Raw genomic sequence first — 22,360 nt, 5'->3', positions numbered from 1 at the left:
GGAGTTTTTTCTCTTTTCTGCGTCCATGTATACCTGGAGTTATGAACCCTCATGCTAAAGTTGTGCAACAATGGAACAAGTTTTTCGTCATTTCTTGCTTAATAACAATTTTTGTAGACCCACTGTTTTTCTTCCTGCTGCTCGTTGACCAGGTATTTCCTTGGTTCTTCCTTGTCATTTTTATGATTTAGTTTGGAACTATCAGTTAACCGAGAACTAGTTTGGTTTTCCAATTTACACACTTTAGGTATTTATTTGTAATGATAGATTTCTATGGAGAAGATGAGAACTTTTTTATTTCATTTCGTTGTGATGTTGCTTTCCTTTGAACTTGATTTCCCCGTCTTTGAATGCAGGATAGTAACTGTATGGTTCTTGATTGGACTTTGACGACAAGACTTGTGATTTTCAGAAGCATCACTGATTTCATATACCTAATGCACATACTCCTTCAGGCAAGATTTCCTTCCCTCTCATACATTCAGATCTCATTTAGAAGTTAAATAAATGTTATGGATGAGGTAAGTTGATTAGTCTCAACCCTTGACAGATAAATGAATCTCTCTCTCCCTCTCTCTGCAGTTTAGATTGGCTTATGTGGGTCCTGAGTCTAGGGTAGTTGGTGCTGGCGTTTTAGTTGACCATCCGAAGAAAATCGCTCTGAATTACCTTCAAGGATATTTTCTACTAGACTTTTTTAACGTATTACCGCTGCCTCAGGTAAACATCTCTCTCTCTCTCTCTCTCTCTCTCTCCCCCACACACACAAACACGCGCATGATATTCTGTATTCTTGGTTTCCTTTGCTTTATTGGCATTTTTTACACCCATTTATTACTTCATGCAAGTTCTCATTGCTTTTTGCCATGGAAGAAAACTGTTTTTCAGTGGCTTTGCCGAGGGAGGGTGATAAACCCTGCCTGTTGCCCTCTCAATCCACCCTAAGTTGCATGCATCTGTCAATATATCTACTCATACGCTAACATGACATTGTAACTTGTTCTGTCTGATGTTTACACATCATTTTTTCCATGTGGTAAGTTGTTCTTCCAATTGTTTGCAGATCATAACGTTGTTATTTCTACCAAACAACTTTGGATTAAGAGGAGCAAGCCCTGCAAAAAATCTTTTACGTGCTTCAGTTCTCGTTCAGTATATTCCCAGGTTATTTAGGTTTCTGCCTTTGTTCGCTGGTCAGAATCCAAGTAGCTTCATATTTGAGTCAGCATGGACAATTTTTGTAATAAATTCTCTCACTTTTGTGTTGGCTGGCCACGTTGTTGGATCGTGCTATTACCTCATGGGGCTACAGGTGGGTGGAAAATGTTTAATTCTTAACTCTCGGAAGTTTCCTGCGATAGACATGTTTATGTTCCTCGTGTGTCTTCATTTTGCATGTCCAGAATTATTCAAGATTCGTATACAATCTCTTCTCACCTTTTTGTCAAACAAGGAAACAGACTTGGTGATAATTTCATGCCTGCAAAAATGGGAAAATTTGCATCTTTATCTACTTGCTTAAACTTACAATGTTATGATTCAATTTGATAGTTCTTTTTTTCATTATTGTATTTGTAATGAATAATATCATGAATTTTAAATAATGTAGATGGTTAATCAATCATTCACTTACTTCCCCTCTTTCTTGTCCCAGAGGATTAATCAATGTTTTGAAGATGCATGCGGTATCTCTGGTATTAATGGGTGTATAAGCTTCATAGATTGTGAGCATGGAAATGAATTTGGAGATTCTGGAGTAGATAATCCATCACTTGATAGCTGGAAAAACAATGCGAATGCTAGTGCGTGTTTAACTCCAACTGGTTATACTTACGGAGTTTTCTACCAAACTGCTGGTCTTTCAACACAAAAGAGTGTAGTCACTAGATATATGTACGCATTGTTTTGGGGATTCCAGGTATCGCTTCCATTTGTCCCTTCTTTTGGCCAAAGCCGAATCATTTAAAATAACTGTATAATTCTTACTTTATACTCAGTTAAGTTAATTGTCCATCATAATCTTTTGATTGACTACCCTTCTACCCTAAAAGCTTAAACTGTAGGGATACAATACTTGACCCTTCTCTGTACTGTGACTATTGTCCTACCTAGTTCAAATTGAACTGAGTTGGTTCTGAATCTTTTTATTCTGAAATGAAAACTCAAAGTTGATGGCATCAGTGTTTGACCGAATAATATTTTCAAGAAAAAATTTACGTTTCTTTATCTCCTGGTGTACGGATTGTTTTGGCATGGTCTCATTACAAAGCTAAATGAAAATAACCATGTCATTTACATTATGCAGCAAATCAGTACCCTGGCTGGAAATCTAGTTCCAAGCTATTATGTTTGGGAAGTCCTATTTACAATGGGCAGCATTGCCGTAGGTCTCCTGCTTTTCGCTCTTCTCATTGGAAATATGCAGAACTTTCTGCAGGCTCTTGGCCGGAGGTACAACTTTTATCCTAAGATTTATCTTCTTAAATATTCCAACATTTAGAGTCACTTGATCGTGACATATAAATGGAAATATCACTATTTTTTTATCGAAGCCGTAGATCTTTGGTTTTTCAATGTTTTCTGCCTAGTAAGTTCCTCTCGGTTTCATAATCATCCAACTGTATAAATGTTAGTAACTCTCTCCTGTTGTCTGAAATTCAAAGTTTTATGTCTGCTTTTGATTAAGTCTCAAAGTAATAGAGCAATAGATAACAGCAGTTAGTTTTCCGAGTTGACTTGTGCTATGATTTAAGAAAAGGAAAATCTGTTTCTCTGTACAGACGGTTAGAAATGTCCCTTAGACGTCGTGACGTTGAGCAGTGGATGAGCCATAGACGCTTGCCAGAGGAACTTAGAAGGTATGGTGTATCCATAACGTTTTTTTTTTTACAACTGAATTTCCTCATGCATTATGTTATACTATCCATTGTAAAAGAAATAAATTACGAAAAGAACAATCCCTTCATAAATCGATAATTCCGTAATGTTAAAAATTGACTATTAAAGCCTCACGTATTGTGCTCTGAAGGCAAGTGCGAGAAGCTGAGCGGTACACTTGGGCAGCAACCAAAGGAGTAAATGAAGAAATGCTTTTGGGATTCCTGCCTGAAGACCTTCAGACTGATATAAGACGCCATCTCTTCAAATTTATTAAGAAAGTGAGCATCTTGGTATCACGGCATAATAATATATCTAAGATTTTTAATCCATAAACTGAAACTTATAATGATCCAAATATCGGATTTTCTGCTTTCTGCATGAATGATGGTCTTCTTTTTGCTTAGAATTATTAGCTGGCTATGGTTCAAAGTTATCAGGTTGGAGCATATTAACTCATAATGCATGTTTTAAATTCCGAAAATTCTGCAGGTACGAATTTTTTCCCTGATGGATGAACCCGTCTTAGATTCCATTTGTACAAGACTCAGGCAAAAGACATACATCAAGGGAAGTAAAGTTTTTTACCCTAGTGGTCTCATCGAGAAGATGGTTTTTATAGTGAGGGGGAAAATGGAGAGCATTGGAGAAGATGGGATTATAATTTCATTATCTGAAGGAGATGTTTGTGGTGAGGAGCTTCTCACATGGTGTCTAGAACATTCTTCAGTAAACAAAGGTATCAGTCTTGAGCATTCTTCAAAAGTTTCAAAAAAACAATGTCAATTTTGTAGAAAAAGGTATGTAGGCTAAAAAATATATTTGTTATTGATACGTGAATGTGGAAAAATGGAAGAGAATGCAAATGGAAGAGAATGCTTATGGAAGAGAATGCAAATGGAAGAGAATGCTTAATTTTTTCATTATATTTCTCTACAAGATTACAAGGATATATATACATGATACAAATGTGTAGGTAGGACAAGGTAGCCGTCCTAGTGTGTAGGTAGGACAAGGTAGGACGGCTGTAGAGGACAAGGTAGCCGTCCTAGTGTGTAGGTAGGACAAGGTAGGACGGCTGTAGGACGGCTTAACGGCTGTAGGACGGCTAGTGTGTAGGTAGGACAAGGTAGGACGGCTGTAGGACGGCTTGACGGCTGTAGGACGGCTTATTCTTCCAATAATAATATTATATACAATTACACAAGGACTCCAACCATATTCCTTATTTGTCTAACAAATTTATCAATGTGGTTTCTGTTGCAGATGGTAAAAGGATCAGGACTCCTGGACAGCGGTTGCTTAGCAACAGGATGGTAAGATGCTTAACAAATGTTGAAGCATTTTCACTCCGAGCAGCTGACATTCAAGAAGTCACCAGTGTTTTCTCCAGATTCTTGCGCAACCCGCGTGTTCAAGGAGCCATAAGGTTTTTTTATTTTTAAAAAGCTATTCATATCTCATGTATGCATACGTTTGAGAATTATTTCTATCGAAATGCATGATAGAAGACTGGTGACATGCATAGATGGTCTGCGAGAAATCGTCTAGGATGCATGTGGTAGTAGTTTACGACGAACATTGGTGTTGAAGTTTGGTTTTTGTTGGCAGGTATGAGTCACCTTACTGGAGAGGCCTTGCAGCAAGATACATTCAAGTAGCATGGAGATACAGGAAAAAATGCCTACAGCGAGCAGATTCCTCTCAGTCTCAATCTCAATCTCAATTCCCATGCCGATCCCAATTCAATCATGCACTGTTATAAGCTAATTAGTGAACTTAATTTGTTTATGTACAGATGCATGTGTACTAGTTGTTGTACCTTCATTTTCAAGGAAGGCCATCCATATATATGTAATATGCTGGATAGTGTTGGAGAAATAAAAGTATACAAATATAGCTAATTAAATCGATTGAAAGCATATGCAGAACAAACAAAAGAAGGAAATAATTTTCGCGCACTTATTTTTTGAAAATTTCCAAACAATATAGGAGATTTGAATCTTGTCCGGAATATTTTGAAATAACATCGATTCCAAAATCTTAATTAATTAAATTTAACGACTAGTTGAGTAGTTTTCAATTCCCGATTAAGCATATTTAACATCAGCTAGGGATAAAGAGTTACCTTACCAACCTTTCCCTGACCTTGTGTTTTTCGCTTACCCTGATTTGAACCGCCCCAACTAAGTATATGCTGTGTATTATATAGCTTTCCTCTCTGCTTTTGTGTTTTGGTTACGCAAATGTGTGTATGTAATTTTGGTCGTAGCATTAATCTGTAAGTAGTGCTGAGTTTGAAGATTGGATGTAGTTACTAATACAAATTTCATTTTTGATTATTTTATATAAACTTTCATTTCGTTATATTTATATGAAGAAATTAGGTTCACATCCTTCCTTTTGCCACTTCTTTGATTAAAACCTTATTCATTTTCATTTTTTTTTTTTATCAAGGTCCTTGATATTAATAGCATCATTAATTATTTCAACAATTAAATATTTTTTATTTCAAAATATCTTCATTTAATGTTAAAAATGTTACAATTAGTATATTTATATTTATGGTTAAATTTTTTATCATATATTTTTAGTTTTAGTTTGTACCCAATTTTAATTTGCAACCCTTTTTTAATTTGTACCAATTTTCTTTTCAGTTTTAATTTGTACCCATATATTAATTTCTTTTTGTGCCCATATTTTATAAAGTTTTATTTGTATTTGTACCCATATTTTTTTTATTTATTTGTACCCATTTTTAATTTTGCTAAATGTACCCATGCTAATTATATGTACCATTCATGTAATTTTTTTCAAAATTTTAATCTTAAAATGTACTCATTCTTAAATATACCAATTTGTTATATGTAAAATGTACCCTTATATATATATATATATAATCTATTCAATTTTTTTTCGAATCTATTTTTCTTTTTTCTTTGATTTGAGAATATATCCATGTTAAGTTTAATCAAAGAAATTTACTAATTTTATTAAGCCTAATATCTTTTTTTTTTTTTTTTTTTTGTGATTTTGAAGAATGTACCCATGTTTTGATACAATAATTTTGTTATTAATTTTGATGAATGTACCAATGTTTATATATATATATATAGACACACACACACAATAGTATATTTATATTTTAATATTTTTAATCCCACAAATTATGGTTTTTTATTTAAAATCTCTAATATAAACAACTATAAATTTTAATTTTTAATTTAAAAATATAGTAACGTACATATAAATAAATTATCACATTAATTTCAGGAACTTAGATAAAAAATTAAAAATCAACAAGGTTTTAGTCAAAGAATATTCATAATTAGGGACCGCATCCAAAGTTTCTCTATTTATATATTTGAGTGGTGCACCCATAATCGGGCTGTAGTATTTGTGTTATGTTTGAGTATGTACCTATATACGTGCATATTACATCGGAGAAATCTGTAGTATGGGGTTGAGAGCCTTTCGACAGAGAGATTGGGGAGAGAAGAAGAGTGTTGGAGAAAAGCCCCCTGCCGAGCAGAAGATCCAAGCGGCCGCCAGACTCGAGGATCCGAGGCTCGAGATGTTGACTGACGCCCAAAGACAACACTACAAGTCCGGAGCACCTCTATTAAAATTGACCATGAAAACACAAATTTAAACAAATTGCCGACTTAATCAGGACTGATGACCCCTCGGATTCCTAGATCCAGCCTGTAGTATAGCCGAGATAATGAGAACCGAGTACCAAAAGCAACACTCATAACTTGGTAGTTTCAGCTGTCGACCCAACATTTGCTCGGCGCATATCAACTACGGTCCTCCCCGATCACAACCTAAAATGTTCACCTAGCTTGAGCTCGAAAAATGATCGAGGCGACCTCATCATGGATGGCCTCGTTTTGGTTGACCGTATGAGGCTAAAATGATTGAGCATGGTAGTATGAATAGCCAAGTTTAGTGTATTTGTAAATGGCTTGGTCCGCTTCAATTTCATGTAATTGGTTAATAGACTTTGTTCTTAGCTAGGAGGCGTATCTGACTTATTCTGCTATTCATTTTTTTTAATTAAGTCAAATCTCTAAAATATTTTCCATTATATTTTTCAATATTAATGTAGCCGGCCACTAACCATCTCAGTTAGACCAAAGACGCCATCATTGAGAGTTGGAGCTCTGATCCTCCAATTTTCCCCAAAAATAATGGGTCGGGTCACGCCACTACTCTCCTTGTTCATTCATCTCGGCTCAAGTCTCCAAACGATAAGAGTTTCTCCTAGCTTAGAACAAGTTTTCTCTCTTTTAGTTCAAGTAGAATAGCAGAATAAGTCTTGTTCAAAAAAAGAAATTTGATATAGGTTTTTTGTCTTATGGACAAATGATTTTTTTGATTTATTTCATAGTATTGCTCATCTGTAGTTTTATAAATACCTTCTTATGGAGAAGAATAATGTATTGAAGTTGTATTTGAGAACTGTGAGATTGTAGAAAATTATAAATTTACTCTAAGCCCCTTATTTTCAACTTGGTATCAAATTAGAATTTGATTCTTGGTTGAACTTTGTTGTGAGCGCTTTCTTGTGCTGGAAGCTAATTTTCTTCGTGCACCCACATGTCATGAACTTGAGGGTGAAGATTGTCTACAATTGTTAGAAGAAGATAAATTTCCACTACCATAAAGAAGAAAAAGGTTGTACTTTCGCTGCTTTGGAGAAGAGATTCGGAAAAAACTAAATAAATAAATTTCATGGTAGGATCGGTTTCCTATCATGTTTTTTTTTTTCTTGTGAAAACAGTTTGTTTTTTAGTTTGAGGAAGGATAAAAAAAAAGAAGGATAAAAAAATTTAAAAAGAAAAAAAAAACACATTTGGTGAGACGTTAGTTTCAATTGGGCTTTCGAAAAGATTAGCAATTGTTCTAACTGGACTTCTGAAAAGAAGCGTTAGTTTTAGTTGGGCTTTCGAAAAGATTAGCGTTTGTTCTAACTGGACTTTCGAGAAGAAGCGTAGTTCCAATATATCAAGAGATTTATTGATCGGGTTTTCAAAAAAAAAAACGTTAGTTCCAATTGGGCTTTCAAAAAAGATAAGCGTCAGTTCTAGTTGGACTTTTGAAAATAGGAGTTAGTTCTGAGGATCATGATTTGTCAGTCGGGTTTTTGAAAAGAGGCGTTTGTTCTAGTTGGGCTTTTGAATTTGGAGCAAGTTTGAGTTGGGCATTCGAAAAGAGACATTAGCTCTGACGGATTGTGATCTGCTGAGCTTTCGGAAAGATTGACATTAGTTTCAACATATCAGTGTAGATTTTCGATACGTGTGGCTCACTTAACGCGTGGTCCCATGTGAGGGGAGGTGTTGAATTAACAAAGTTTCAAATTAGATCTTATTTTCTTCTTGGCAAACTCACGATTTCACATTATGAGTTTGAGGGGGTGTTGGAAAATATTTTAGAGATTTGATTTAAATGGGAATTTGATATGATTTGACTTGATATAGGTTTCCTTGTCTTGTGGACAAATGATTTTTTATTTATTTCTTAGTATTGCTCCTCTATAGTCTTATAAATATCTCCTTATGGAGAAGAATAAAGTATTGAAGTTGTATTTGAAAATTGTAAAATTGAAGAGAATTGTAAATTTATCCTAAACCTTTTATTTTCAACTAGTAATTGTGCTGCATCTTTCATCGTCCTTCTCCTTATTTTCTGATCACACCCAAATGAATGGCTCAGACGACATATTAATAAGGTGGTGGCAGTGGATATTGGTAGTATGCTGACCCAAAGAGAAATTTAGGTGCCCTGATCAATTTTGGGGCGAGGTGGTTTGGAGGAACACATTGCTTGTTTGAAGTGGATTGGAGAAGCAGACTGTTTGTTGTTTTGGACGAGTCGAGCAGATCATTTTGTTTGAGGTGTCGAATGATTTTATCATGATCTCGGTGTTACAAGAAATTTAAACTCTCTTTTGAATTTGATGGTTGGTAGGAATAGCAGATGTGGTCTAACAGAGCATAAATTTTCTAGGCCGAGCCGATTTTGTTTTCGATAAGACTTGTGGCTGCTGCATTTAGGGCTCGGCTCGGTTCTTCTTGTGCAGTTTTCGATAAGAGATTTAGAGATAAGTAACACACATCACTTTTTTGTTTAATATTATGCTTAAAACATCCGTCGGAGGGAGACTAGCTACATAGGAAGATAGATAAATTATTACATAAGCAAAATCAAACAATGATCTTCTTATTTATTTACTATTAGATTTCATATAATTTGTGTAGCCGTTTTGATTAATGGTTGTTGTACCAAAATTGTTTCTGAAGATAATTAACCATATTATCGTCCACCTGGAATGCCTTGGCCAAAACATCAGGGTTGATGGGAGGGTTGGATCCGAAGACCGCATTCGCGATGGTGATCACTCCCGGGTTCTGGCTGCTGAGACCCGCGATGGCCAAAGCGTTGGTTTTTCCGACATTGAGTTGGAAGTGGATGAGACCGACTGGGAACACAAACACATCTCCCTTGTACAACACTTTGGTGAACAGTCGATTGCCGTCGCCATTGGATGTGACGAATCCGACGTAGAGTGAGCCTTCCAAGACTGTGAGTATCTCCGTGGCACGAGGGCGAGTGTGAGGAGGATTGAGGCCATTTGGTACAAAGTCTAAGCGAGCAAAGGATATGCCGAGAGTGTTGAGTCCGGGTATATCGTCTACGTTCGCAAACGTAACAATTGAACCAACCGGATTCGATGTGTTTTGGGGGTACCGGAGCTTGTCAGAGAAAAAATCATCTGCTGATGCAAGTTTTGGGTCCTTGCAGAACTTCCCGTTCACAAATACTCCTAGCAATGAAACACAAACAAATTAATCTTTTTATGTACGTACTGTTGGCAGTCCCACGTCAGTGAGAGAAATCAACAAGAGTGGTTTTAAATATGAGTACTCTACTTTAATTAATATCGAGGTTTTTTTTTTGTAAAACCTCACACCTGACGGATTAGATAAATGGTAAAGTTAGGGACTGTGTCGTTAGACTGGGCCTCTTGAGCCGGTCGATCTAAAAAAAATTTCAACATGGTATCAGAGCCCACGGTTACAAACCCCTAAGGCTTGCCACAAGGAAGTGTGGACTTGAAAACAAGTTTGGACTCTTGGATTCATAAAGCCGACCTCTGAGTTCTTAAGAGGCACTTCCTGAAAAAATTGAAAACAAGTCTAGACTGTCGATGTATGGATCTCCATGTGTGAACCACTAAATAGGGTTACACGTGAGGGGACGGGGGCGTGTTGGCAGTCCCACATTGGTGGGGAAAGTCAACAAGGGTGGTTTTAAATATAATTATTCTACTCTAACTAATATGAGATTTTTTATGGTAAAACTTCACACCTCCGAACCCGTTGATCTAAAAAAAAAAAAATTCAACATGTTGCACTTGCATGGATGATGAATTTTAGTTGATGGAAAAAGAATTTTAATTTATACAACAGAAGAACAATTTTAATTAATGATATTGTATTTACATAACTAAAACGTATAATTATACATACCAGCAAAATGAGTGTTATTAATTGCTACGCATAAGTCCTGAAGAGGACTAGGATCAGAGGCAGAGGCAAGAGGATGGCGAATGCTAATGCTAGCTAATAGGGCAACAGCAATAACAGGGAAATGAACTCCTTTCATCGCTCCCCATACTCTATAGGGGATTATCCTATGATATATGTTGGAGCAATATTAGAAAATATGAAAAATAACAATATAATTTCAATGATAATAATCATAAAGAAATTCACAACATCAATTATATATGAGATTAATATAAACAACTAGAGAAAAAGTTAGAAAAACTGACATGGAGATTGAGGCTTGCATAAATGCAATGTCTTAAAACAGAATTTCTCCCTTACTCTTGTGCTTGTAGTTCGGTAGGCGTCTGCCTTCCAGAATTCATTATTTGGTGTTTCAATATACAATATACAATTTTGCTTGAAAAAGAACAAGGGAAGAATATCTTGTTAAAGATAACTTTAATCCCACGATTGTTGAGGGCAACTGACAAATGCAACAAAGAAAAACTGCAATCTGAGATGAAAAACTAGAATTTTAAATTTTTGGATCATACGAGTATTCGATTCAATCGAGGGTTTTTCCCTTTTTTTTCGTTTTTTTAACTTTTGGGTTTTTCTGTGCTTTTTCTGCTCAACGATGGCGTTGGCGTCGGCTTTTATGGAGATTCTGAGACGACCCATGATAGTTGAGGTGCTGGGGGAGTTGATGATGTTGATAACCCCTCTGTCGATTGTTGTGATTGTTATTGGGGGTTTGGTTGGATGGGAGTGGAAGCCCAAATGGGCGAGCTTTGGTTGGTCGAGAGAACTTAAGAGATTTTTTGTTCCTAGTTTTTGAGAGAGAGCTGGAGAGATTGAGAGATCTGTATTGGAAGCAGTAGAAGAGCATTCCACGATGACCAACACGTGGGTTTACCCTTTCAAGAAAGGAGAACAACAGGTGGAACTCAAAGACGCATTATACCCACACACGTACCACATAAATAAAACTGTCATTTTACTATTAAGAGTGAAAATAAAAGAGCAAAAGAACAGCAAAACAAGGGATAAAGCGTGAAAACACTGAATGTTACTATGTTATAAAATATGTAATTTCCATTATTTTTTTCTCGTTGTAGTAATCTTCTAGTCAGGGGTAGTCATGTTTTCATAAATTGGGCAATGAACAAAGTTTGGCCCAAATCCAATGCGGACCTGATTTCTCATGTAAATCCAAATTGATCAGAAGTGAACACTTAACAAAAATATGTCTACGTTGGTGCACTTGAATTTCGAAGTGGTCCAATATAGAATGAGTTTTACTATAAGGAATATATGGGCGCGGCTTATTCAACTTCAAATATGAAGTGTTTAGGATTGGATGGAGGTCAGTTCAACTTCTCCTACCCTCGTCATGTAGTTACATCACTATATGTTAACTGGAGAGGTATCAACTACGGAACGATTCAAACCTAACCCACTAATGTACCAAGAACAAAAGTAAACAAGGAGGATACAGACTGTTCAGCTCCGACCCTCCCCATTTATTTACATCCCAAGGAGTCTTCTGTCCTGTTCTAAATTTGATCTCAAGTTGTCGTATTAAACAAATAAATATGCAGCAGCAACTAGCAAGCTTCTTTTATTTTTGTGTAAAATATTGTATTGACCGGTAGCAAAAACAAATGAAAACAAGGATAATCGTGTCCGGTCCGCACTCCTTGCTTCCATGGGAAATTTCAAGCTCCTCAAAAAATCCAATAACAAACAGTCAAACACCCCTTTGCCTGCGTTCCCTTGGAATTTCCAAGCTGCCCTCTTTTATTTAGCCCTCAAGTCCTTTGCAGCTCTTTTATTCAGGTAAGTTTCACACCTTGTTTTCAGGATTTTTGAACTCCAACTCAAATTACAATGTATGCTTTTTTGCTCTCTCTATTTTTTTGTTTTTATAATTATAAATGCAAATTTATGCCTTCAAACTAGAAATTAAAAAAAATTGGAAGCTGTAAGTTGCAGTAGGTTGTCTTATATTGTTTTTTGATATCTTTCCCTGCAGAAAACAAAGACTTTTTGAACCCAAATGGAGCTAACTAGCATGATCACTTGTGTAATTCTAACATTGTACTAATCGTATAGTAATTCTACTCGAAAATCACAATCTTCGTTTTAAGGTTCGATTTGTGAGAAATGGCTGCTGGTTATAATGGAACTGAGGTACCCATCCTACCAAACACTCTTCCGCAATACTCAGAAGATAATGACCAGCTACTGTTCGACACATTTGTGTCCCAAAAGCGAAAGGCATCAGTTTCCATTCCCATGAGTTCTATGGGCTCGGGCACGTCATATGAAAGGGAACATAGACTTGAAGGTCATACTGGTCCATTAGGGAGCCAAAGCAAACCTCTTTTCGGACCTGTGAGTGGTCCATTATATGCTAACGACAGGCCTGATAGCATTTTCCGGGCAGCTCAAGCTCTAACAGCAGGGCAAGAAGTGGTGGAACCTGCAGGAGAAAATTTTCCTTCTACCAATGCAACAAATCAGAACGAATGGACGGATGAAAACTATGCGGCTAAAAATGAACACTTGCTGAGATCTGGCCGGCTGGGGCTGTGCAATGATCCTTACTGCACAACTTGCCCAACATACAATCCCAAGGCTGCTCATCGAAGGACTTCAGAGATAATTGATTCCAAGGTGTTTTTCTCTCCCTAATCAAAGGATTTTTCTTTTAACTTGTGTACATTATTTGTAGACATTTAGGTGCTGTCTTTTATTAAATGCTATGCATTATTGCCACGTAGTAAATATGTCTAGTTCTGCATCTAATCCTGTCAAATGATTAGGATATTGCTGCATGGTAAAAGCTCATGTAGTATATTACACTACTTGATAAGTTGACGAAGGGCGCAAGTGGCCCTTTAGTGGTGGAAAGGAAAAGTTGGACCTTTGCATAACGGCATGAGTTCGTACACTATCGGTGACTAATCTAACAAAATATATCGTTTGACAAAAAAAAAAATGAGTTGACGAAGGGCAAGAGAACATGACTATTTTTCGTGTTAACAACGCAATTAAGAGCAGTGGAGATTCTGGAGAGCATGAAATAATATCTGTACTAACATTCTCAGTGTGCAAAGCACTTACAAAGCAGTAGTTCCTCTCAAGCTGCATTGTATATCTTTGTCTTTCTCGTCACTGCTTCCTTCCCTATTTCTTTTATTTTTTTGGAATGACAAGATATAAGCACTCCAAGAAACTTACGCATATTTCTTTTATCGTCAACTGTTTGTAGTTTTATAGTGCTCTGTATGGGGATGCCAAAGGCAGTGCAAGGAGTTTCTTTTCTTTTCTGAGTCCATATATACCTGGAGTTATGAACCCTCATGCTAAAGTTGTGCAGCAATGGGACAAGTTTTTCGTCATTTCTTGCATAATATCAATTTTTGTAGACCCACTGTTTTTCTTCCTCCTGCTCGTTGACCAGGTATTTCCTTGGTTCTTCCTTGTCATTTTTATGATTTAGTTTGGAACTATCGGTTAAGCAAGACCTAGTTTGGTTTTCCAATTTACACACTTAAGGTATTTATTTGTAATGATAGATTTCTATGGAGAAGATGAGATCTTTTTTAGTTCATTTCGTTGTGATGTTGCTTCCCTTTGAACTTGATTTTCCAGTCTTTGAATGCAGGATAAGAACTGTATAGTTCTTGATTGGCCTTTGACGACAAGACTTGTGATTTTCAGAAGCATTACTGATTTCATATACCTAATGCACATACTCCTTCAGGTAAGATTTCCTTCCCTCTCATACATTCAGATCTCATTTAGAAGTTAAATAAATGTTATGGATGAGGTAAGTTGATTAGTCTCAACCCTTGACAGATAAATGAATCTCTCTCTCCCTCTCTCTGCAGTTTAGATTGGCTTATGTGGGTCCTGAGTCTAGGGGGGTTGGTGCTGGCGATTTAGTTGACCATCCGAAGAAAATCGCTCTGAATTACCTTCAAGGATATTTTCTACTAGACTTTTTCGCTGTATTACCGCTGCCTCAGGTAAACTCTCTCTCTCTCTCTCTCTCTCTCTCTCTCTCTCTCTCTCTCTCTCTCTCACACACACAAACAAACACGAGCATGATATTCTGTATTCTTGGTTTCCCTTGCTTTAATGGTATTTTTTTACATCCATTTAATACTTCAAGCAAGTTTCTCATTGCTCTTTGCCATGGAAGAAAACTGTTTTTCAGTGGCTTTGCCGAGGGAGGGTGATAACCCCTGCCTGCTGCCCTCTCAATCTACCCTAAATTGCATGCATCTGTCAATATATCTATTTATACACTAACATGACATTGCGACTTTTTCTGTCTGATGTAAGCACATCTTTGCTTCCCATGTGGTAAGTTGTTCTTTCAATTGTTTGCAGATCATAATACTGTTAGTTCTACCAGACAACTTGGGATTAAGAGCAGCAAATTATGCAAAAAATCTTTTACGTGCTTCAGTTCTTGTTCAGTATATTCCCAGGTTATTTAGGTTTCTGCCTCTGCTCGCTGGTCAGACTCCAAGTGGCTTCATATTTGAGTCAGCAGGGGCAAATTTTGTAATAAATATTCTCATTTTTGTGTTGGCTAGCCACGTTATTGGATCGTGCTGGTACCTCATGGGGCTACAGGTGGGTGGAAAAGGTTTTATTCTTAACTCTCGGAAGTTTCCTGCGATAGACATGTTTATGTTCCTCGTGTGTCTTCATTTTGCATGTCCAGAATTATTAAAGGTCCATATACAATCTCTTCTCACCTTTTTGTCAAACAAGGAAGCAACTTGGTGATAACTTTTCATGCCTGCGAAAATGGGAAAAATTGCATCTTTATCTATTTGCTTAAACTTGCAATATTATGATTTAATATGATGTAAATCTTTATGGGGAAGGACCCTTATTTTTTTTATAAAAATAGGGATTAGTTGTGGAATCCACACCATATCGAACTTTAACGATCAGAACCGTCTATTTTTCAAGTTGTATCTCATAGATCATCCTTGCAAAGATTAACCAAATTGGAAATGTATAAGACATCTAATTAGGTTCAAAGAAATGAACGAATACTTTGTTATATAAGAAACAATGAAATTGGATCTTGATAATTAAATAGGCAAATGGTTTCGGATTAAATTGAATTTTTGCAAAGATGATCTATGAATCGAGACTAACAAAACGGTTCGTATCGTTGAAATTCGATATCGAGTGGGTTCCACACCTAATCTCTATTTAAAAAAATAAAATAAAATAAGGATCCCCTTGTTAAAGGATCTTTTAATATGATAGTTCTTTTTTTTCGTTTTTGTATTTGTAATGGATAATATCGTGACTTTCAAATAATGTCGAGGGTTAATCAATCATTCACTTACTTACCCTCTTTCTTGTCCCAGAGGGTTAATCAATGTTTTCGAGATGCCTGCGGTATATCTGGAATTAATGGGTGTCTAAGCTTCATAGATTGTGGGCGTGGAAATGAATTTGGAGATTCTGGAGTGGATAATCCATCACGTGATAGCTGGATAAACAATGCGAATGCTAGTGCGTGCTTAACTTCAAGTGGCTATACCTACGGAGTTTACAACCAAACCGCCGCTCTTACGACACAAAAGAGTATAGTCACTAGATATGTGTACGGATTGTTTTGGGGATTCCAGGTATCGCTTCCATTTGTCCCTTCTTTTGGCCAAAGCCAAATCATTTAAAAGAACTGTATAATTCTTACTTTATACTCAGTTAAGTTAATTGTCCATCATAATCTTGTTTTGGCATGGTCTCATTACAAAGCTGATAGAAAATAACCATGTCATTTACATTATGCAGACACTCGGTACCGTGGCTGGAAATCTAGTTCCGAGCTATTTTGGTTGGGAAGTCCTTTTTTTAATTGGCTGCATTGCCCTAGGTGTCTTGGTTTTCGCTCTTATAGTTGGAAATATGCAGAACTTGGTGCAGGCTCTTGACCGGAGGTACAACTTTTATCCTAAGATTTGATTTAAGAAAAACTAATGAAAATGGCTTAAAAACTTTAAGTTTTAATGATAATGACAGAATAAAGGATAAAGTGAATAGTACTATGATTGACTTTTTAGTGTAAAAATGTGGTTTTTCGTTAAAGTGAACAGTACCGTAGGTTTTTCGTTAAAACTCTCTAAGATTTATTCTTCTTAAATATTCCTACACATTTATAGTCATTTGATCGTGACATATCTTACTTAGTAAGTATTGAACATAGGCTAATTGAAATTGTTGGAATTTTGGATTGACGGGCTCGGGGCCCCATTATAACGACCCTCATACCGTCCACAAGGTAATCATATTTAAATTGACACGTCCCGATCCCGATGTCCTCGGGATATCGGGTTGATCACTTGCTGGCCGACACCTGAAGGTGACGCAAGCCATTTAGAATGCATGAGAACAAGAATTAAATGACTTTATAAATTTAAACATAATTAATATGTCAAGAGGAACATGTTCAGAGCACACATCTAATCTAAAACACTAAAAGAAAAAATATAAAAATTGAATGAACAAGGAATGGGTCCTACACCAAGAGGACTCGAAAATGCCGATTCGGAAGTGCCTTGACGCCAAGATCGTACGCCTCAAATCTAAATGTTGAGGGGGCGCAAAACAAACATGAGTGGACCAAGTTGATATATATATATATATAATACTGAAACGGTTATCAACATACTAACCCCCAAAAATTTATGAAAACATCAATAGTCTAATATGTAATAGGTTTTTCCGAAAACCCTAGCATGCCATAAAACCTTTCATAAACATATGTCGTATATAGTGGTATCAATATCAGTAACAGTATCAAAGCTCTTCATTTGCCAAACAGGTATATCTATCACTTGCCAAACAGGCATAATAGTATCATTTGCCAAACAGGCATGTATATCATTTGCCAAATAGGCATATTAGTATCATTTGCAAACATGCATATAAGTATCGTTTACCAAACAGGCATATAGTGACCATTAGGTATGCACAAAACGTTGAACATAATCTTTCTAAAACATAGGTACATATATCTCGAACTCATATTCATAGTATAAAGTCATTCATCATCTATACTATAAAGAAATGTTATAAAAACGTGTTTTAAATAGTATATCGTCATCCATCAAATATCCTACAACAACATGGATTCGCTAGAAAATATGCATTCCAAAATAAACTCAGTATAGCATGATAATCAATTTCTCGTAAAACGTTCACAAAACGTATTCAGTAAATCATGATTTTCATGTATGCATTTCTATTATTAAAAAACGCATTTTAGAAAGGGGTCCACTCACATATATTTCGCCACCAAAGAGCCACGCAAACTAGTGAAGACGGAAACGCCACAAATATCTAAGCACATAAAAGGTACAATTAATAAAACTATATTATAAGAATTGAATTTGGAAAAATGAATGTCAGAAATGGATTCTGGACGTCGAAATTAGTCTAGGAGGGTTTCTGGGTTAAGGGTTTTGGACTTGGATTAGGGTTAGGTCTAGGTGGGTTGGGCTTAAGATAAAGGGTTAATGCGTATATATTAATGGTTTAGGGAATTGGGTTGATAAAAAGGCCTGGGGTAAATAATTGGGTTTGGGCTTAAAAGGGTCACGGGTTGGGTTGGAGGCTCAAGGGTTTTGGGCTGGTTTCAAAGGACTTGGGTCGGATTGACCCGTTTTTTGGTCAATGAATTGGCCGGTTTCTAGGCACCACTTCAAACGTCCATAACTTATTTGTTACTCAACGAAATCAAGTGAAACAAAAATGAAAGTTGTATTACTCGACGAGATGAAAAGATTGATACCCTGCATGCCGGCCCAATAGCGGTGGTTTGGCCGGAAAACGCCTCGAAAGGGGCGGTGCTCGCCGGAAAACTGGGTTTTTGGCCAAAAGTTTGAGTAATTTTTAAAGCTTCGTAACTTCTTCGTTTCATAACCAAATTGAGCGATTCAAAAGCCAAAATGTAGTTAGGAATGTGGAGAAGAGATTCATAATAAGTGGGGACCGAGTGGTGGCCGTAGTTGGCCGGAGGACCTCAAACATGGCCAAAGGACCACGGTTTTTGAAGTTTCCAGATTTCTGGAAAATGCCCCTCGAGTTGTTTTTCATGCTAAAACCATTTTTAATCACTAACCAAGTAATGTAGACTACGGGAAAGGAAGATCAAAGGAGTCTCGAAGCTTAACTTCGCCGGAGACGGCGATATGTCATCGGAGTTCGTCGGGGCATTGAGCACCGTGACTGCCACGGTGGAGCACTCCCTTGGTTTGGGGTTTTCGTGATCACAGTCCAGGTGTGGTGGTGGTTTTGTTGCCTCTCAGGTGAAGTTCAGAGGTGAGAGAGAGGGCTTGTAGAGAAGGAGAGAGTGCGGGAGTTTTGAGAGTGGGAGAGAAGTGGGACCTGGCTTTTCTGTTCTTCCAGTTCTCATACACTTTGATCTCTTCTTATTTGTGCAGTCATAATTAAGTTACATCAATTTTTTATATCACTATTGTTTTTTATCTTATTATCTTTATAAAAAAATTAATATAAAATGTTGACGTGACTTAATCGTGATCGTACAAAACAAAAAATAATAGGAGTGTATGGAAGTAAGAGGGGCAGAGAAGCCGGGTCCAGAGAAGTGAGGAAGAAAAAGAAAGAGAGAGAGAGAGAGTTACAAAATAATAAAAGGGATAAGAAAATCCAAAAGGTGAGGGGGGATCCGGATTGGGCCAAAATTCTAAGTGGATCCTCTTGGTTCGTAGTTTAAGAACGTACAAGACGAAACATTGATCGAACGTAGAATTTTCGGAATCTTTGTTATAAATCCAAAATCGAATCCGTTTGCATCTCTGCGTTTGTGGCGATAAGTATGTTAAAAATAAATTAGTAGAATTCAAACCATGCATTTCGACGAAGCGGTCAAACAAAGTCAACTCAAAGGTAATTCGGTAGCTCATAAATCCATTAATATGAAAATTACACTTAAATTGGGACAGGATTTCACATAAACTCATTATTTTTCTTTTCCCCACCGATGTGGGATAGCCAACAAAAATATCACTATATTTTATCGAAGCTGTACATCTTTGGTTTTTCAGTGTTTTCTTCCTTGTAAGTTCCTCTTTTTTTTTTCAAAATCATCCAACTGTACAAATGTTAGTAACTCTTTCCTATTTGTCGGAAATTCAAAGTTTTGTGTCTGCTAAGAATTATTAAGTACCATGAGCGTTCGCTTGTCACTGCGATCATGATGCGATTCATTCTTTTGATTAAGTCTCAAAGAAATGGAGGAATAGATAACGCCAGTTAGTTTTCCGAGTTGACTTCTGCTATGATTTAAGAAAAGGAAAATATGTTTCTCTGCACAGACGGTTAGAAATTTCCTTCAGACGTCATGATGTTGAGCAGTGGATGAGGAATAGACGCTTGCCAGAGGAACTTAGAAGGTATGATGTATTCATAACGTCTATTTTTTTTTTTACAATTGAAATTCCACATGCATTAGGCTATAATATCCACTGTAAAAGAAATAAATTAATGCTTTATAAAAAGAACTATCCCTTCATAAATCGATAATTCTGTTATGTTAAAAATTGATCATTAAAGCCTCATGTATTGTGCTCCGAAGGCGGGTGCGAGAAGCTGAGCGGTACACTTATGCAGCAACCAGAGGAGTAAATGAAGAAGTGCTTGTGGGAATCCTGCCTGAAAACATTCAGATAGATATAAGACGTCATCTCTTCAAGTTTATTAAGAAAGTGAGTATCTTAGTATCAGGGAATAATAATATATCTAAGATTTTTAATCCATAAACTGATAAACTTATAATGATCCAAATATCGGATTTTTTGCTTTCTGCCTGAATGATGATCTTCTTGTTTCCTTAGAAGTATTAGTTGTCCACGGTTCAAAGTTATCAGCTTGGCGCATATTAACTCATAATGCATGTTTTAAATTCCGGAAATTCTGCAGGTACGAATTTTTGCCCTGATGGATGAACCCATCTTAGATTCCATTTGTGGAAGACTAAGGCAAACGACATACATGAAGGGAAGTAAAGTTTTGTACCGTGGTGGTCTCATCGAGAAGATGGTTTTTATAGTGAGGGGAAAAATGGAGAGCATGGGAGAAGATGGGATTAGAATTCCGTTATCTGAAGGAGATGTTTGTGGTGAGGAACTTCTCACATGGTGTCTTGAGCATTCTTCGGTAAACAAAGGTATCAGTCTCGAGCATTCTTCAAAAATTTCAATTAACAACATCAATTTATCAATGTGGTTTCTGTTGCAGATGCTAAAAGGATCAGGATTCCTGGACAGCGGTTGCTTAGCAACAGGATTGTAAGATGCTTAACAAACGTTGAAGCATTTTCACTCCGAGCAGCTGACATTCAAGAAGTCACCAGTGTTTTCTCCAGATTCTTGCGCAACCCGCGTGTTCAAGGAGCCATAAGGTTTTTTTTTTTTTAAAAAAAAGCTATTCATATCTCATGTATGCATATGTTTGAGAATTATTTCTATCGAAATGCATGATTGAAGACTGGTGACATGTGCATACATGGTCAGCAAGAAATCGTCTAGGATGCATGTGGCAATAGTTTACGACGAACATTGGTGTTGAAGTTTGGTTATGTTGGCAGGTATGAGTCACCTTACTGGAGAGGCCTTGCAGCAAGATACATTCAAGTAGCATGGAGATACAGGAAAAAATGCCTGCAGCAAGCAGACTCCTCTCAGTCTCAATCTCACTCTCAATCTCAATCTCAATCCCGATCTCAATCTCAATCCCGATCCCAATTCAATCATGCACTGTTATAAGCTAATTAGTGAACTTAATTTGTTTATACGTGCAACAAAAACAAGTTTGTTTGATTGGCCAAGACTTTTTCCTTATCTCCAAAGGCACAAGGACTAAACCACTAGCACTAAAACCATATTTAGTATTATCCTTTGCATTTAATGTGTTTTATATGTATTTGTATACATGTAATGAAAATTTAGAGGCTTTTCCGAATCAGGGCCCTGTGTAGTGGTACATTTTGTACACTATCAGACCTAACTCTCTGTGTATTAATTATTGTACCTTCATTTTCAAGGAAGTCCATCTATGCATATGTGATTTCATGGATAGCGTTGGAGATATAAAAGTAGACAACTATAGCTAATTAAATCTCCTGAAAACAGATGCAACAAAAAAAAAAAAAAAAAAAAAAAAAGGAAATAATTGTCAGTACACTTATTTTTTTTTAAAATAGGAAGTTTGAATCTTGTTCCAAAAATTTTGAGACAACATCGATTCCAAAAATTTCGATGGTGGAAACTAGAAAGACAGTTCGATTTCGAAGTATTTTGGATTGAAATTTGGAAACCTCCTACGGTTGTTCTACTTGTGATGCAGGAGAAGCCAAGAGTTCTTGAGGAGATGAGGGATAGATAACATGGGAATCACTCAACCAGGGGCAACGGAGTTAGCTCACGTCGCTAATCGTGGATTTGCTCACACGACCAAGCTAAATGCTTGATTGGGGAATGAGAGAAATCACTCACTTCAATTGCACAAAGCAAAATATATTTTAATTCATTCAACTCCAGCAATGGCTTCTAATACATCAATCTTTAAAGGAACTAAAGATAAAGAAGCATAAATACACCACAATTTCCTAAGAAACTCTCTAAAAATGACTTAACAAGTTCCTATGTCATTAAAATAAATTACAATGCCTTTATTATTTGAATTTCCAATGCCAACGAGAAGTTTTCAATTTGTTTTTTTTTTTTTTAAGCCTTGGCTCCCTCATCATTCTCCTCTTCTGGAAGAAAACTCGTCCTCGAGTTTCATTTGGTCTTCCCCGATCTTTGGGAGGACCTTGTAGATTGTTCCACAACAACCACAATAGTAAAATGAAT

At 36.6% G+C, this 22,360-nt stretch overlaps 3 protein-coding genes across 6 annotated transcripts in view; 2 read left to right on the top strand and 1 right to left on the bottom strand.

The window, feature by feature from the left end:
* LOC137711655 (putative cyclic nucleotide-gated ion channel 20, chloroplastic) overlaps positions 1-4,788 on the top strand; it is a 10,616-nt gene extending 5,828 nt beyond the window's left edge. The window contains exons 3-13 of the mRNA XM_068450909.2: positions 1-152; positions 357-455; positions 583-720; positions 1,064-1,312; positions 1,655-1,918; positions 2,306-2,451; positions 2,781-2,858; positions 3,029-3,158; positions 3,370-3,616; positions 4,144-4,306; positions 4,489-4,788. The exon at positions 1-152 is cut by the window's left edge and continues 40 nt beyond it. Coding sequence (XP_068307010.2) covers positions 1-152; positions 357-455; positions 583-720; positions 1,064-1,312; positions 1,655-1,918; positions 2,306-2,451; positions 2,781-2,858; positions 3,029-3,158; positions 3,370-3,616; positions 4,144-4,306; positions 4,489-4,642 — 1,820 coding nt within the window. The 3' untranslated portion in view covers positions 4,643-4,788. The remainder of the gene's footprint in view (positions 153-356; positions 456-582; positions 721-1,063; positions 1,313-1,654; positions 1,919-2,305; positions 2,452-2,780; positions 2,859-3,028; positions 3,159-3,369; positions 3,617-4,143; positions 4,307-4,488) is intronic.
* A 4,364-nt stretch (positions 4,789-9,152) lies between these two features.
* Positions 9,153-14,186, bottom strand: LOC137709863 (germin-like protein subfamily 1 member 13). Of its 4 annotated transcripts, XM_088695271.1 has the most exons (3): positions 14,141-14,186; positions 10,416-10,487; positions 9,153-9,706 (listed from the first exon to the last, which is right to left on the bottom strand). In XM_088695271.1, exons 1-3 carry the CDS (start codon positions 14,181-14,183, stop codon positions 9,153-9,155), a joined length of 669 nt encoding a protein of 222 aa, XP_088551397.1. In that variant the 5' UTR covers positions 14,184-14,186. The 4 variants fall into 4 exon arrangements, with proteins under 4 accessions (XP_088551397.1, XP_088551394.1, XP_088551395.1 ...); XM_088695268.1 differs by lacking the exon at positions 14,141-14,186 and having other exon boundaries at positions 9,153-9,710; positions 10,408-10,575; XM_088695269.1 differs by lacking the exon at positions 14,141-14,186 and having other exon boundaries at positions 9,153-9,709; positions 10,416-10,575.
* Positions 12,479-21,512, top strand: LOC137709666 (putative cyclic nucleotide-gated ion channel 20, chloroplastic). Its single transcript, XM_068448653.2, has 12 exons — positions 12,479-13,115; positions 13,714-13,905; positions 14,110-14,208; positions 14,336-14,473; positions 14,841-15,089; positions 15,845-16,108; positions 16,275-16,420; positions 19,823-19,900; positions 20,083-20,212; positions 20,427-20,673; positions 20,745-20,907; positions 21,094-21,512. Exons 1-12 carry the CDS (start codon positions 12,603-12,605, stop codon positions 21,269-21,271), a joined length of 2,397 nt encoding a protein of 798 aa, XP_068304754.2. The 5' UTR covers positions 12,479-12,602; the 3' UTR covers positions 21,272-21,512.
* Positions 21,513-22,360: the final 848 nt, after the last annotated feature.

Source organism: Pyrus communis, chromosome 6 (genome assembly GCF_041283825.1).
Source record: "Pyrus communis isolate YQ-2024b chromosome 6, ASM4128382v1, whole genome shotgun sequence".
Lineage (NCBI taxonomy): Eukaryota > Viridiplantae > Streptophyta > Magnoliopsida > Rosales > Rosaceae > Pyrus > Pyrus communis.
Note: the sequence above shows the minus strand (reverse complement) of the source record. Positions and strands in the feature narration are given on the sequence as shown.